Consider the following 13,130-nt stretch of genomic DNA (forward strand, 5'->3'; position numbering starts at 1 on the left):
ATACACGGTAGAAAGTAGTACACATGATCGGCTTGTATACACCTGCTCATCAGACAGTATCATACATTATAGGTTCAGATAAAGTGACTTTATAAACAGTGTGAAATATGTGTGGTGTGGCTTAGATACACCAGATCACACAGGATGGCTTAGATACTGGGTTTCAATAGACACTACCACATATCATAGAATTTGATACAGCAACTTAACAGACAGTATTACATATGAGAGGCTTAGATACACCGGATCACCAACATCAGCTTGGCAGACAATATCACATATGATAGAATTAGATACACCAGTTTATCAGATAGTGTACACATGATAGGTTTAGATATAGCAGATCAGGAGACAGTATCACACATGAGAGGCTTAGATACACCATATCCCCAGCACAATATTAGACATAATTGGCTTGGATACAGCTACTCAGCAGACAGTATCACACATGAGAGGCTTAGATATAGCAGATCAGCAGACAGTATCACACATCAAAGGCTTAGATACACCATATCACCAGCACAATATTAGACATAATTGGCTTGGATACAGCTAATCAGCAGACAGTATCATGCATGATAGGCTAAGATGCATTGACTCAGCAGGCAGTATCACACATGATAGGTTTAGATACACAGGCTCAGAAGACAGTATCACACAGAAAAGACTTAGATGCAGTGGCTCATTATGCAGTATAACACATGATAGGTTTAGATACAGTGGCTCACCAAACAGTGTCACACTTTATAGGCTTAGACACCGTACCACCAGCACAGTATTACACATGTTAGGCTTAGATACAGCTGCTCAGCAGACGGTATCACACATGATAGGCTTAGATACACCATATCACCAGCACAGTATTACACATGATAGGCTTAGATACAGCTAGACAGTATTACACATAATAGGCTTGGATACACTATATCACCAGCACAGTATCACACATGATAGGCTCAGAAGGATCCCTGGATATTATAATGAGATTCGGGCAGGCTTATTCTCCCCTCCACATTGGTAACGGTGCGGGGACATCCTGTTGCTGAGTGAAGCAGCTTTCACTCTCATCTTCCACCGGAGACTGCTGACTCTTCATCACCAGGTTTCACTACAGATATTAGTGCGAGGTTTTCATCGCAATCAGATATTGGTGTGAAATACACGAAAATGTGAGGTGAAAGTATCTGCCTCCCTGTAAGTGTGCGTCCCATGATGCAGCAGCCGATCCGTGGATATAATAATGTTTGTGGTCAGTAATTCATTTGTGCCTTTTACGAAGCTTGTAACTCATTGGTGACCAATTCATACTTGTAAAAACATTAAATATAGTAGTTTTTTTTAAAATTATTATAGGATTTACTTAACAATCAACGTATCTCACCCCATTTGCAAAAGTTAGTGCCCCCTTATGCAACAAAAAAATTACCACATATCAATTTTGTTAAAATGTTGAAGCCATCAGCTTGTAAATTGTTCTGAAGCTCTTTTTAAGGCTCTGGGACTCCAATAAACCTTTGGGAAGATGGAGTCCGGAAATTAAGTAAACTTTTTGAAGAAGAAAATCTTTCCCGAAGGAACCAACTTGCCGAAAGACAACTCCTCCAGGCACAAAACAATCTGGAGGAACATCCTTAGAACTGACCTCAAATAGATTATGTCTGGACAACCCAGACATCCCAGACTCAAAGCAAAAAATACCATGTCCCAGTGAGAACATGAGCCCAACCCTCATACTAGGTGGTGGTATTGAGATGATGTTTAGACCTCAACATCTTGTCATTTTTGAAGGACCCAAAACATTCTTAAAGACAATGGGGCAGATTTACTAATCAAGATGCGCCAAAATTTTGCCAGAAATTATGCCAGAATTCTAGCACAAAAGCCGCGTGACACTTTTATAAAATGTTTTCGACACATTCAAGAAGGGGGTGTTGGTTACTGAAAAAGGGGCATGACTATAATTGGTGGTCTAAAGTTAGTCAACCAAAAGGTGGTGTAAGGTTGGAAAAAGTGTCTAAATATGTGCCAAATTTTGAACCAACATGAGCTACTGTAATTTTGGCGCATCTAGTTTAATTCTAACCTGTCTAAACTTAAGAAAGTGTTAGTAAGTTTTCTCCATTGTCTAGTCTTCTTTACGTAAGAGTAAGCAAAATTTCTCCATGATCAAAATCACAGAAGCAAGTCCATGTCTGAATGGTTGCTGGTTGAAATTTACTATATTTGAATGAGGTCTAGTCAACTTTCTGGCTTGAAACTCATGATGTGGTAGAACCTCTTGGCTTGAACTACATGAGATAAAACCTGAAATTAGCAGCCCATGCCTAAAACCCACCAAGGGCAGAGTAAAGAAGAGTGGTCTAGAATTCCTCAAAAATGAACCAAAAGTGCAACCATGTATTATGCTGAAGGGGGCAGTTACTTTTTCCAATGAGTGTTTTAGATGTTTGATCTACAGTCCAAGGCTACTGTCTGGATATTGTTTTATGCAATTGTATTGAAACATTTCTCCTCAAGCGTTTAGACTTCCATGTGTCCAAAAGTTGAGACTAGATAGGGACATCATGATTTTGAAAGGTAATTTAATTTAAGACTGGTGGTGTCCAATGTTGGGTTCCGTTATCTACGTTGAGAGAAGAGGGACATATGGGAATCATATTCTGCTTTAGACACGGCTATATCTTGTTAATGGGGCAAAAAGGGTGTCTATGGGTAATTTTACCTACCAAATTTTTAGCATTACCCAATTGGCTATTTGCCGAAGTCTGCCCATGTATTAAGTTATATCAAACTTAGGCAAGTACTAAAATTTAATGTGAATGAAATATGTAAGCCACCTTTAAAGAAGAATATGATGTTTCCTTGTGTAACATGACCATAAAAGTCGTCTAGTCCTTGAATTATAATTTTCGTACCCTCTGGGATTATCATCTTTGGAATTAATATGTGTTTTCTTTCTCTGCCAGGATTCTTAAGTGGTGCATTGTTTTACAATGGAGAGCACCCCTAGCTTGATTAACTCACTGACATCTCAAGCACTCCTGGTGATGGCCACCTCTGCAGAAGGTCCACTCGGGGTGGTACAGCAGCCTCCCCGCTATACAGTACCAATGTCAATGGACAAACCACCACAGATGACTTATCTGAGCCCGGCATATCCTCTACTATACCCACCACAAGAGCATTTAAATTCTGCCTGTGCCCCTCAACTTCTTTCTCTTTCTCATCAATATGGGCACCCACGTCTAGACCGTGGAGGAGTAGGAGTTTTGGGATACAGTGCTCTGCACCCCTTTGCTGCTTTTCGACTTCCAGAAAGTGTCGAAAGACTTCAAGCTGGGTTTCTGAACCCTAAAAGGCTGAAGGGAGACTCAGAGCCTCCACAGCTACATTACCTTTCAATGGAGACAGGACTGGAAGCTTCTCATGTATCAACTGGACCGGTGATGCCACCAACATCTCATAGGAGTTCCCCAAAACCAAGAACGAGTTTTCACAAGAAAGGTAAGAGATGGATGTTTTAAATATGATCAAATGTGAAACTTCTGAACCTCACTCCTCCAGTAATAACTCCCCATAAATCTATCTATCTATCTATCTATCTATCTATCTATCTATCTATCTATCTATCTATCTATCTATCTATCTATCTATCTATCTATCTATCTATCTATCTATCTATCTATCTATCTATCTATGTATCTATCTATCTATCTATCTCATATCTATCTATCTCATATCTATCTATCTATCTATCTATCTATCTATCTATCTATCTATCTATCTATCTATCTATCTATCTATCTATCTATCTATCTATCTATCTATCTATCTATCTATCTATCTATCATCTATCTATCTATCTATCTATCTATCTATCTATCTATCTATCTATCTATCTATCTATCTATCTATCTATCTATCTATCTATCTATCTATCTATCTATCTATCTATCTATCTCATATCTATCTATCTATCTATCTATCTATCTATCTATCTATCTATCTATCTATCTATCTATCTATCTATCTATCTATCTATCTATCTATCTATCTATCTATCTATCTCATATCTATCTATCTATCTATCTATCTATCTATCTATCTATCTATCTATCTATCTATCTATCTATCTATCTATCTATCTATCTATCTATCTATCTATCTATCATATGTAGCTACATTGTATCACAGCTTGTACGCATGGTTACGACAGAGAAAAGCGCAGCCTGTGGGACTGAGCACTTCTTAATGAATGCATTGTTAATGTGTTGAATGTATTCAGTGTCACTGGGGAGAGTGCAGAAAGCACAGGGGTCTCTATCGATATATTGGGAGGGGAAAGGGATAAGAAGTCACCAGTTGGCCAGATGCTGCACAAAGGCTCCCGGGAGAGAAGTGACAAAGGACAGAGAGAGATTAGGAGATGCCATGAATAGGAGAGGAAAAGACAGGGCTGAGGAGAAAGTGAGAAAAGGGAATAAAGAAGAAAAACAAACATTGAGAGGTTGGGGGAGGGTTGGTCAGGTCTGCCCAGGCCTCACATTCATCCAAAATCTGGACTGTTACCCTGATCCCCCCCCCCTGTATACAACTGCTAGATACCCCTCCCATTCTCATGGAGATTTAATGCACAGAGAATGACCGCCTGCAGGAAACAAGGGGTCAATAGCTGTGATAATTACACACACCTGCAGCCACTACCGGTACACACATACGCACATATGTATATACATATGTATAGGGAGATTATTCTGAGAGACCGTCATGTGGATAAACTAGATAGATAGATAGATAGATAGATAGATAGATAGATAGATAGATAGATAGATAGATAGATAGATAGATAGATAGATAGATAGATAGATAGATAGATAGATAGATAGATAGATAGATAGATAGATATGAGATAGATAGATAGATAGATAGATATGAGATAGATACATAGATAGATAGATAGATAGATAGATAGATAGATAGATAGATAGATAGATAGATAGATTCGGAGATAGATAGATAGATAGGAGATAGATAGATAGATAGATAGATAGATAGATGGATAGATAGATAGATAGATAGGAGATAGATAGATAGATAGATAGATAGATAGATAGATAGATAGATAGTACTGTATTTGCACAATAGGAGTGGAATGTATTCAGGGTTGGGGTCCGATGTCAGGGAAGGTCATACCCCCCATGCAGTGCTAATTGCTGCTGACACTAATAGCAGGGAGGAGGGGGCTGAGGGGGTATAAACAGGGTGTTAGGTGATTCTGTGAATACAACCTCCAGCTAGGCGGAAAATGAGCAATTCACGCTGAATCAGTGTGTGTGGCTGAGACATCATTACTCAGCCTGTCCTCCATGACAATAGTCCTGGCCTCACACAGAGACCCTTAACCCATTGTGGATGGACAATTTACCCTGAGTTTATCTCTCACACACTCTATTGTACTTCCTGGACACTATAGAAATAGAGGGGTCTTTCTCATGCTGTATAAGAGAGTGCCCCCTCTCCTATTCCCAGCGTGTCTGCATTGTCACGCGGGCCTTACACACAATGGCGACACATGACCTTACCCGGCCTGCCCCATACCTCTTTCACTTCTGCCCCTTCCCACAAAGTGTTTAGGAATGTTCCTGTTTTCAGAAACAATTAGTATTTTTTTGTTGGCGCATTTTCTGCCTTTCTCTATGGTACTTGTCACCTGCCCACCTCCATAGAGCGAGCCGCGGGAGGACAGGCACTTTTACAAGGACGTAGCGTATCACTGGGTAGGAATGAAAGACATCACAGACACGTGGGGTGATGCATATCCAAGCCCTTGGCATTGCTGGGTATAAAAAATATTTGGGGTACCCTCAGGATTGTCTAAAGGTAAGTGCCAGAGCTGAAATAGGGGCAAATGGGGGTTATTCTGGTTTACGCCAATCCATCCTTCTTAAGAGAGAGGGGTGGAGTGAACTTTTATGTTGTGGTACCAATGAAGAGGGGGAGCACCATGCAGGTCAACGCCAGTCCTCAGGACGGGCAATCTGACCAATAATGCCTAACACCCACAGGGGCTGCCTCTATAAATACCCCTTTCAAGAACATCTCTGAGTACAAATATGGCTCCACAGTGAAAAATATTGTGGGCTTCACACAAACTTTTTTTGCAAATCAGAAAGGTTGTATTACTTCATAGAAGACAAGACATTTCACACAGTAAGGAAACATAAAAAAAAAAAAAAACCAGAAAAAGAGAAACTATGAAGTATCATCTATCTATCTATCTATCTATCTATCTATCTATCTATCTATCTATCTATCTATCTATCTATCTATCTATCTATCTATCTATCTATCTATCTATCTATCTATCTATCTATCTATCTATCTATCTCATATCTATCTATCTCCTATCTATCTATCTATCTATCTATCTATCTATCTATCTATCTATCTATCTATCTATCTATCTATCTATCTATCTATCTATCTATCTATCTATCTATCTATCTATCTATCTATCTATCTATCTATCTATCTATCTATCTCATATCTATCTATCTATCTATCTATCTATCTATCTATCTATCTATCTATCTATCTATCTATCTATCTATCTATCTATCTATCTATCTATCTATCTATCTATCTATCTATCTATCTATCTATCCATCTATCAATCTATCCTGATTTATGTACATTTCTTACAGATACAAAGAGTTGTCTGTCATTACCTCTGTTATGTCCTCTGTGTCATAAACATCTCCAGAAAGAAGAGCTCTCACAACATCTACATCATGAAATGGAACAACTTTCTCATCTATCTGACAGGTAAGGCTCAGGCTTCCTCACCAGGTAACACAATGATCAACTAACTCCCATATGTCTAACAAAGAGACCTAAGGTGGCCAACAGTTCTTCGGGCCTTCTATTTTCATGTGTCCATTTTTTCCCCCAAAAAAATGGTCCAGAATGTCTTCTGCTAGCAAAGATCTTGTTGCTTCTATAGATGCACCTGTTGTCAGGTACAGTAAAGCAAAAAAAAACTAAGAAGTAGATATCTGCAGATTCGTCTTTCACCCGCGGGTTTCATGGTATTGAGTCAATGGTCTTAACCAGGGCCGGCCCCAGGTTTATGCGGGCCCTTGGGCGATACAGACTTAGTGGGCCCCTTTGCGGGGAAACTCACGGCGACAGTAAAATGCCAAAAATCGTCACTTTGTGCCCCCATATTGACGTTAGGCCCTGTTTATGCCCCCATATAGAAGTTAGGCCCCCAGTTTGTACCCCTATAAATTTAGTGCCCTCTGTAGATAGTTCCACACAGCCCTGATGTACATGTATGTGATGGTGGTTTTACGGGGCACAGAAGCTATACCCGCGTGATCACCAGCTATAGGACGACTGTGATTGACAGCCACCCTCCAGCACTAACTGAGGCAATTCCCATCCTGGCCATTCAACCCTTTCTACACTCCCTTTGGCCTCTCTCTGTCTGCCTTAGTTGTGATTGGAGTTGATGGTTTTATACTAGCAGCCTGGGGCCTAACAATGGGCCACTGAGCTGTCCAGTATAAGTCTCTTTTAGGGCATAATAATTTAATGTCATATAGACATATGGAAGTACATTATAGTTTAATAAACATTTTCTTTACGTAAAAGTCCCCCAATGTGACAAAAAAATGTAAAAAAATAATTCAATAAAAAAGTTAAATAATAGAACGCAAAAGAATACAATACAATAAACACAATTTTGTTTAAAATCAGTAAAAACTGTAAAAAACACAACATGTATCAGTAATGTATCATAATAAGCCCTACAATATAGTTACAGCAGTAAATGTTTTATGCATTGTCATTTAAAAAAAAATCTTACACATTAAACACTTCCTTATATCAACACGTCCAGCAAGAAGCAAGACCTCGAGAGACCTCATACAGCTTCATGGACATAAAAATAAAAAAGTTATGCTTGACAGAATGCGATGAGGCTAAAATTAATAAATAGTCCTGTGGTCCTTAAGGCCAAAATTGACTTGGTCTTTAAGGGGTTAAAATCGTGACAAGAAAAATTGGAAGACCCAAAAAACATTTCACCATAAAGTATTGGTTAGCCACCAATATGGCCTCTCATACAACTCCAAAAAGAGTGGTCCCTCAACTCTATAGACTGTAGGGCAAATCTCCATAGTTCTGCAATGACTAGGGTTGCATCAATGTATAACTAGGCTGGTTGTATATACAATGTATTATACAGTTTATTTGGTCATCCTAATGGGTAACAGGTTTGCTTGTTAACAATTCAACTTCTATATATTCATGTTTTGGCGGAAATTATAAATTTTTCTGTAATTCTTTGCAGTGAGCTTGACGGTGCACCCGAACCCTTCAACCGTTTTACCCAGGTGGGGCTAATAGTAATTCAAAATTGACCTTTCTAATCAAATAGTCTTTGACCCCTTGGTCATATTCTTCTAATGACCGTTTTTCTATCCATATTCTTTCTGTAGTCCCCACAGCAACGACGAGACACCCGCAGTGACTCACCATTGATTACCACCGAAGATGGACAGAAATTGGACAGGCAACAGGTAAATGAATCCAAACTACAACATAACAAAAAACAATATTTTTCTTAGACAAGCTAAAATTCAGTACGATATCAGTCTGCTAATTGTAGATTGAGATCTATGTGGGATCTTCAAATTGGTCCAGGTCCTAAAATATTAAAGAGGTTCACCGCTTTGGACAATCTCTACTTAGAAGGGATTCCTGACAATAAACTGATCATAAAGTGTCTCTGGACGCCCAGCAATCCATTGTAATTTGTGAGAAAACCTGACAGCACGTATTCAGGGTCCCCACAGCGCCCCCAAAGGGAAAACTAAAGATTTGCACAGTCCCCATTTACATAAATTGGTTGTCTGTGTAATACAGGACAGGACCTCCAGAGAGACGCTCTTTGTAAAGTGAATTACATGCCGCTGAGGTTTCCTATAACCCAATTAGTCCTTTTAATGATAATGGGTGGTGTGTGCAAAGTTAAGAAACGTTTAGCCCTCAGAAACTTTTTTCTTCTCGTGGGTCCCTAATCACCCATCCAACCGAACACTGTCTAAATTAGTCATTGACAATCATGTGACGACGTGATGTCCCAAACATTTGGCCGTGGACAAATGGTAGCTGTTGGCTGACTGATCGTTTGGCGAAAAACTTGTATAACTGTAATGATGGGGATAAGGAAACAGCCAAGTGAGCCCTAATCTACCCGCCACTCAGTCCCTGCCTACTTGCAACGACCCGCCCTAGGCGACGGGGTACAACTGGGCGACGGTCCCTACGCTCAATAAGTGCACGACAGACAAACAGACAAGGGTACACAGAAGCAAGGGAAAAGGGGCAGTTGCCCACGGCAACAACGTGAGCAACAAGAGAGGTGAACGAGCCGAGTCAAACCAGGAGTGTATGAGGTACCAAACGCAGAGCAGGAGAGCAGTGAACAAGCCGAGTCAAACCAGGAGTGTACGAGGTACCAAACGCAGAGCAGGAGAGTAGTCAGTAAGCCAGGGTCAATATGAAGCAGGGTCAAATGGTACAAGAAGCTGCAGCAGGGCCAGGAAACAAAAAGAGAAGAATCACAAGCAAGGAGGAACAGGAAAGGCAGGTATAAATAGACAGAGGGCGGGAGCTAGCTCCATCTGGCCAGGCTGTGATAGGCTCTCCCACTCCTAAGCCTGCCATCCTGAGTGGTGGAAGATGGAGTCAGTCTCACAGACATAGACGCAGGTGCGGACTGATTACCTATGGGCGTGGATACAGAAGCTGTGCCTGGCAGATCCTTAACAGTACCCCCCCTTTTATGAGGGGCCACCGGACCCTTTCTAGATGGACCTGGTTTATTGGGGAAACGAAGGTGGAACCTCCTGACCAATACCATAGCGTGAACATCCTGGGTGGGTACCCAAGTCCTCTCCTCATGCCCGTATCCTCTCCAATGGACCAGGTACTGGAGGGAGCCTTGGACCATCTTGCTGTCCACAATCTTGGCCACCTCGAATTCTACCCCCTCAGGGGTGAGAACGGGGACAGGAGGTTTCCTCGAGGGAGCCAAGGACGGGGAGCAGCGTTTAAGGAGGGAGGCATGAAACACGTCGTGTACTCGAAAAGATGGGGGCAACTCCAGTCGGAAGGAGACAGGATTGAGGACTTCAATGACCTTGTACGGCCCTATAAACCGGGGAGAAAACTTCTTGGACAGGACTTTAAGGCGCAAGTTCTTTGACGATAGCCACACCAGATCCCCGACCATAAACAAGGGGTTAGCAGAACGTCTTCTATCTGCCTGAGTTTTTTGTATGCTATGGGACGCCTCTAGGTTCTTCTGAACCTGGGCCCAAACTGTGCACAGTTCCCGATGAACGACCTCTACCTCGGGATTGTTGGAACCACCAAGTGAAACGGAGGAGAACCGTGGATTAAACCCAAAATTACAGAAAAAGGGGGAGACCCCTGACGAGTTACTGACCCGGTTATTAAGGGAAAATTCGGCGAGGGGAATGAATGAGACCCAATCATATTGACAGTGAGAGATAAAACACCTTAAATATTGTTCTAGAGACTGATTAGTCCTCTCAGTTTGTCCATTAGTTTCAGGATAGAAGGCAGAGGAGAAGGACAGATCAATCTCCAACTTTTTACAGAAGGCTCTCCAAAACAAAGAAACAAATTGTACCCCTCTGTCAGAAACAATATTGACAGGGACCCCATGGAGACGCAGGATGTGTTTGACAAACAAGGTAGCTAACGTCTTAGCATTGGGTAGTTTTTTGAGGGGCACAAAGTGGCACATCTTACTGAAGCGGTCTACTACAACCCACACCACCAACTTGCCTTGAGATGGAGGCAAATCGGTGATAATATCCATGGAGATATGGGTCCAAGGTCTCTGGGGAATGGGCAAAGAACGTAGTAAGCCCGCTGGTCGGGACCTGGGAGTCTAGGACCTAGCACAAACCTCACAAGCGGCGACGGAGGCCTTAACGTCTTTAGGCAACCCAAGCCACCAATAGTTTCTGGCAATGAGGTGCTTGGTACCCAGGATGCCTGGATGACCAGATAGTGCGGAGTCATGATTTTCCCTAAGTACCCGTATCCGGAATTGCAGGGGAACAAACAGCTTGTTCTCAGGAAGGTTCCTGGGGGCTGAACCTTGATTAGCCGCAATTTCGGAGACTAATTCAGAATCAATAGAGGAAATGATTATACCTGGAGGCAAAATACAAGCAGGATCTTCCTCCATGAAGCTATGCGACAGTGCATCAGCCTTAATATTTTTAGACCCAGCCCTATAGGTAACCAAAAAATTAAATCTGGTAAAAAATAACGCCCATCAAGCTTGTCTCGGGTTTAGCCTCCGGGCAGATTCTAGGAAAAACAGATTCTTGTGGTCGGTAAGGACCGTTACCTGGTGCCTAGCCCCCTCCAGGAAGTGGCGCCACTCTTCAAATGCCCATTTAATGGCTAAGAGTTTGCGGTTGCCACTATCATAGTTACTCTCAGTGGGCGAAAACTTCCTGGAGAAGTAGGCACAGGGACGTAGATGGGTGAGGGACCTGGTACCCTGGGACAAGACAGCCCCCACTCCCACCTCGGACGCGTCAACCTCCACGATAAATGACTCCATTTGTTTGGGCTGAACCAACACCGGGGCCGAGATAAAGCACTTCTTAAGGACCTCAAAAGCCTGGACAGCCTCAGGAGGCCAGCGGAGGAGATCAGCACCCTTGCGAATGAGGTCCGTAAGAGGCTTAGCGATGACCGAGAAGTTAGCAATAAATCTCCTGTAATAATTAGCGAACCCCAAGAAGAAGTGTAACGCCTTCAGGGAGGCAGGTTGGAGCCATTCCGCCACAGCCTGGACCTTGGCGGGGTTCATGCGGAATTCATGAGGAGTGAGGATTTTACCCAAAAATGGTATCTCCTGCACCCCAAACACACATTTTTCGGTCTTCGCAAACAGTTTGTTTTCCTGAAGGACCTGGAGCACCTTCCTGACATGCTCAATGTGGGAGGACCAGTCCTTGGAAAACACAAGTATATCATCAAGGTACACTACAAGAAATACCCCCAGGTAATCTCTTAAAATCGCATTTATGAAATTCTGGAAGACCGCGGGAGCATTACACAACCCAAAGGGTATGACGAGGTATTCGAAATGACCTTCGGGCGTGTTAAACGCAGTCTTCCACTCATCCCCCTCTTTGATGCGGATAAGGTTATACGCCCCCCGTAGATCAAACTTAGAGAACCATTGGGCCCCCTGAACTTGATTAAAGAGATCAGGAATCAAAGAAAGGGGATACTGGTTCCTTACAGTGACCTTATTCAAGTTACGGTAGTCAATGCATGGCCTAAGACCACCATCCTTCTTCCCTACGAAGAAGAAGCCAGCACCTACTGGAGAAGTAGAGGGGCGAATGTAACCCTTGGCCAGGGATTCCTGGATATACTCTCTCATGGCTTCACGTTCGGGACAAGAGAGATTAAATATCCTACCCTTAGGGAGCTTAGCTCCTGGTACCAAATCGATAGCACAATCGTATTCTCTATGAGGAGGTAACACTTCGGAGGCCTCCTTAGAGAAAACATCAGCGAAGTCCTGAACAAACTCAGGTAGCGTTTTCACCTCCTCAGGGGGAGAAATAGAATTAACAGAAAAACATGACGTCAAGCATTCATTACCCCATTTGGTAAGATCCCCAGTATTCCAGTCAAACGTGGGATTATGCAACTGCAACCAGGGAAGGCCTAAAACCAAATCGGACGATAATCCCTGCATCAACAGTACAGAGCACTGCTCCAAATGCATGGAGCCAACAAGGAGTTCAAAAACAGGGGTATGCTGTGTAAAATAACCATTAGCAAGAGGAGTGGAGTCGATACCCACTACCGGGACAGGTTTAAGCAAATCAATCAAAGGCATAGCTAGAGACATAGCAAATTCCACAGACATGATATTAGCAGACGACCCTGAATCCACGAAGGCACTGCCGGTAGCAGACCTACCACCAAAAGAGACCTGAAAGAGAAGCAAGATTTTATTACGTTTCATATTTACGGGAAATACCTGTGCGCCC

At 42.2% G+C, this 13,130-nt stretch overlaps 1 protein-coding gene across 1 annotated transcript in view; it reads left to right on the top strand.

Moving 5' to 3' along the window:
* Positions 1–2,950: 2,950 nt before the first annotated feature.
* LOC142748398 (E3 ubiquitin-protein ligase Rnf220-like) overlaps positions 2,951–13,130 on the top strand; it is a 41,728-nt gene continuing 31,548 nt past the window's right edge. The window contains exons 1-4 of the mRNA XM_075855501.1: positions 2,951–3,504; positions 6,705–6,825; positions 8,357–8,399; positions 8,505–8,585. Of these exons, the coding sequence (XP_075711616.1) occupies positions 2,994–3,504; positions 6,705–6,825; positions 8,357–8,399; positions 8,505–8,585 (756 nt within the window). The 5' untranslated portion in view covers positions 2,951–2,993. The remainder of the gene's footprint in view (positions 3,505–6,704; positions 6,826–8,356; positions 8,400–8,504; positions 8,586–13,130) is intronic.

Source organism: Rhinoderma darwinii, chromosome 3, assembly GCF_050947455.1.
Source record: "Rhinoderma darwinii isolate aRhiDar2 chromosome 3, aRhiDar2.hap1, whole genome shotgun sequence".
Lineage (NCBI taxonomy): Eukaryota > Metazoa > Chordata > Amphibia > Anura > Rhinodermatidae > Rhinoderma > Rhinoderma darwinii.